The 2,970-nt window shown below is 40.3% G+C and overlaps 1 protein-coding gene across 2 annotated transcripts; it reads left to right on the forward strand.

Annotated features, from left to right (window-relative positions):
• Window positions 1–763: 763 nt before the first annotated feature.
• Window positions 764–2,303, forward strand: mrpl34 (mitochondrial ribosomal protein L34). 2 transcript variants are annotated; one of them, XM_015060850.1, is made up of 2 exons: window positions 764–983; window positions 1,718–2,303. In XM_015060850.1, the coding sequence occupies exons 1-2, from the start codon at window positions 928–930 to the stop codon at window positions 2,037–2,039; spliced, it is 378 nt and encodes a 125-aa protein (XP_014916336.1). In that variant the 5' UTR covers window positions 764–927; the 3' UTR covers window positions 2,040–2,303. The 2 variants fall into 2 exon arrangements, with proteins under 2 accessions (XP_014916336.1, XP_014916335.1); XM_015060849.1 differs by having other exon boundaries at window positions 768–983; window positions 1,715–2,303.
• The last annotated feature ends 667 nt before the right edge of the window (window positions 2,304–2,970 follow it).

Raw genomic sequence — 2,970 nt, forward strand, 5'->3', positions numbered from 1 at the left:
AGCTGGGGGAAAAGGGAAAGCCCAAATAAACCCCTTTTTCCCTTTAAAAAAAAAAAAAAAAAAAAAAAAAGTGCCCTTATGAATCCTGCTCTTTTTGTGGTCCAAGGTAACATTTTTGGATTTAAAAGCCTATTTTGCCAGCCTGGTCATTGCCTTCCTGCACAATTCAATTATAATCTTGCCTCACAGACAGTCTGGGCTTTCTCCCATTTTTTCGAATTAGAATTTCTACTGGGCCAATCAGCAAACATAATGAGAAGTTGTGAATGATAATGTTGATGCTCTGTGCTGTTTTGGAATCATTTTAGACCCTCTGTACAAAGCAAATAGTATAGAACAAGGGGTTGGTTTTTACCAGGCTACCATTTTGCCCCTTCAAATTGTGCCCCATATTTTTGTAATTTTGCCTATCAAGAAGACAGTTGGGCTTTTCTCACTCGTTACACCGAAAATGGAAGTTTTAACATGACAATTGTGAAAAGGTTAAATAATCTTGAATTTTAGTTGCTGCTGCCATCTATTGTTAGAATGTATGCTAGAATGTGTCCAAAAACAGATAGACTATTCTTTCACACTGGCACTGAACCTAAAACCAGTTTGATTTACCTGGTTGACATAAACCTGTAGGTTCTGTAGTTATGTATGTGTCAAATACTTTGCTGAAGTGAGTCTAATTTTAATAATAAGAATTGATCTACACCATGAATGAATAATGCAACTGCAAGATAGATATAGACAGACAAATGGTGCGCATGAGCACCCTCCGACTTTACACACCCTCTCTACTCCAGTTCCTCGCGCAGCAAGAAGCATTTTCTTTGGCCAAATCTGAGCCAATCAGCTTGGTTCTTCTTGCAAGGTTCTAACCCATCTGTGACTTTCAGCGTTCACATGTAGTTAACCTGTTTGTTTGAAAAGAATCTCAGAATGAACACCGTTTTGACGTCTATTTCCCGTCTGCGTGGATTAACCCACCTGCGTAGGTAAGTCAGTTTTCTATGACAGACAGGAGGAAGGCCGCTGTGTTTCTACGCCATGCTAAGCGCGCATGCTAACGGCTAGAGGGTCCTGTTCGCTAAAGTCCGTATTTATGCTAACGCAGAGTGGGAGGCTGCTTTTGCGAACTTCCCACTGACTCATGGTCACAGACTACAATCAAGTGACACTGAATAGAGTCATTGTTACTACTAGCTGGCAGTGTTTCCTTTTGGTTTTGCAGTTTGCTTTCGCTGCTCCATCTTCACTGCTAATGTGGACTTATTTAATGTAGAAGTGTCAATGATTCAGTTCAGTTTATTTATACACCGCAAATTCCCAGGAGCATATGGAGCAATCGGGTCTCTGATGCACGATGAAGCTTAACTATTAAAGGATTTAGATGTAAAGTTTAATTCTATTCTGGATTCAACAGGGAGCCGGTGAAGGGAAGCTAAAACGGGGAAATATGATTTCTGTTTTTAATTTTCATCAAAACTCTTGCTTCAGAATTTTGGATCAACTGAAGGAAGGGATTGACAAGGAATTCAACATATTAGTTGAAAGTGGTCTCAAAATGACAATATTAAAGTTTATCGCAATAATGTTTGGTTTATACTAGCTAAATTTGTTATCATGACAGGCCTCAGCCTACCTATGAGATGTGATAAATTCATTACAGTTTAATTGTGTTTTCATATTCAAGCTCATTAAACTTTAACTTGTGCTTCTTCTGCAGCAGCATCCCTATGCCGGATCTCTCAGCAAATGCCACGTCTCACCTCAGGTTCTTCAGCAGCTGGTTTGCGTCCGGCGCAGCTGCAAGAGCTCGGGTTTTCCGACTTCTGGGGCCCCTCTCTATGCAAGCGGAGAGCAGCGACGCGGTCCAGCAGCTCCCCTGGCTGCACCAGCAGGTGCGAACCCGCAAAAGAGGCACAGAGTACCAGCCGAGCAATATAAAACGGATAAATACTCATGGTTGGATCAAGAGGATGAGCTCGCGGGGCGGCATAGAGGTGATCCTGCGGCGTATGTTGAAGAGACGGAAATCCCTCTCTCACTGAAGGTCTTGATGGAGGATCTGAAGGACTTGGAATCTTGGGAGGTGCTCAGGATGCCACTGGAAATGTCTGTAGTTGAATAAAATGGTGATACTGGTGTGTTTTGGGGGTTATACTTTCAAAGTGACTGTTTTGACCTCTGATCAGAACCAATAACTGCTATCTTATAGTTTCACCAATTGGTCAAAACGTCCTGTTCTAAATCACACCATGTAAAATGTGTTTTAATGATGAAATATATCAAAATAAAATGATTTTGCAAAATAAGTTTTGTTATTGTGAAACCAGTGATGTTTGGAGGTATGTGTAACACCTTCTCAGTGCTCTGCCCTTCAGCTGTTAGAACTTTGTTTATTTCCCAGGAGACACCAGGAGGAACACTTTTCTCTGTAAAGTTTTAGTATAATTTGTTTGGCATTCTGTCTGTGGAAGTACAGATGCATCTTAATGAATAGAAATACCATCAAGAAACTTATTTCATTCAATTCATAAAGCAATATAGTTAAATGTTTTATAGTGATGTTTTAAAAGCATTTATTAAAGCTAGTCTTACTTTTTGTGACTTAAAACTAATGAAAACCCCAAATCCTCATGACAGTTACTGTCACCCTCTACAATGAAAAGAATCTACTTAAGGCTGCAGTGTGTTTGTTTTATAAAACATTTTTATCACATATTTGTTCAAACTGTCAACTTGTGACAGTATGATATGAGACTGATAATCTGAAAAATAATTAAGCTCCTCTGCCTTTTCCCAGCGCTAACTAGAAACAACCAATCAGAGTCAGGAGGAGGGTCTTAGCGCTATCAATCAAAATCTAATGTGGTGCTGCTTATGTCCTCTTCCATTGGTTGTCTGGGGTGGGGCAGCTTCTTCCTGGTAGTTACCCTGGTTGTCAGTGCTAAGGCTAGGTTGCATGACCTCCAATGACAG

Source organism: Poecilia latipinna, unplaced genomic scaffold (genome assembly GCF_001443285.1).
Source record: "Poecilia latipinna isolate Pla-1442-1.1 unplaced genomic scaffold, P_latipinna-1.0 Scaffold1750, whole genome shotgun sequence".
Classification (NCBI taxonomy): Eukaryota; Metazoa; Chordata; class Actinopteri; order Cyprinodontiformes; family Poeciliidae; genus Poecilia; species Poecilia latipinna.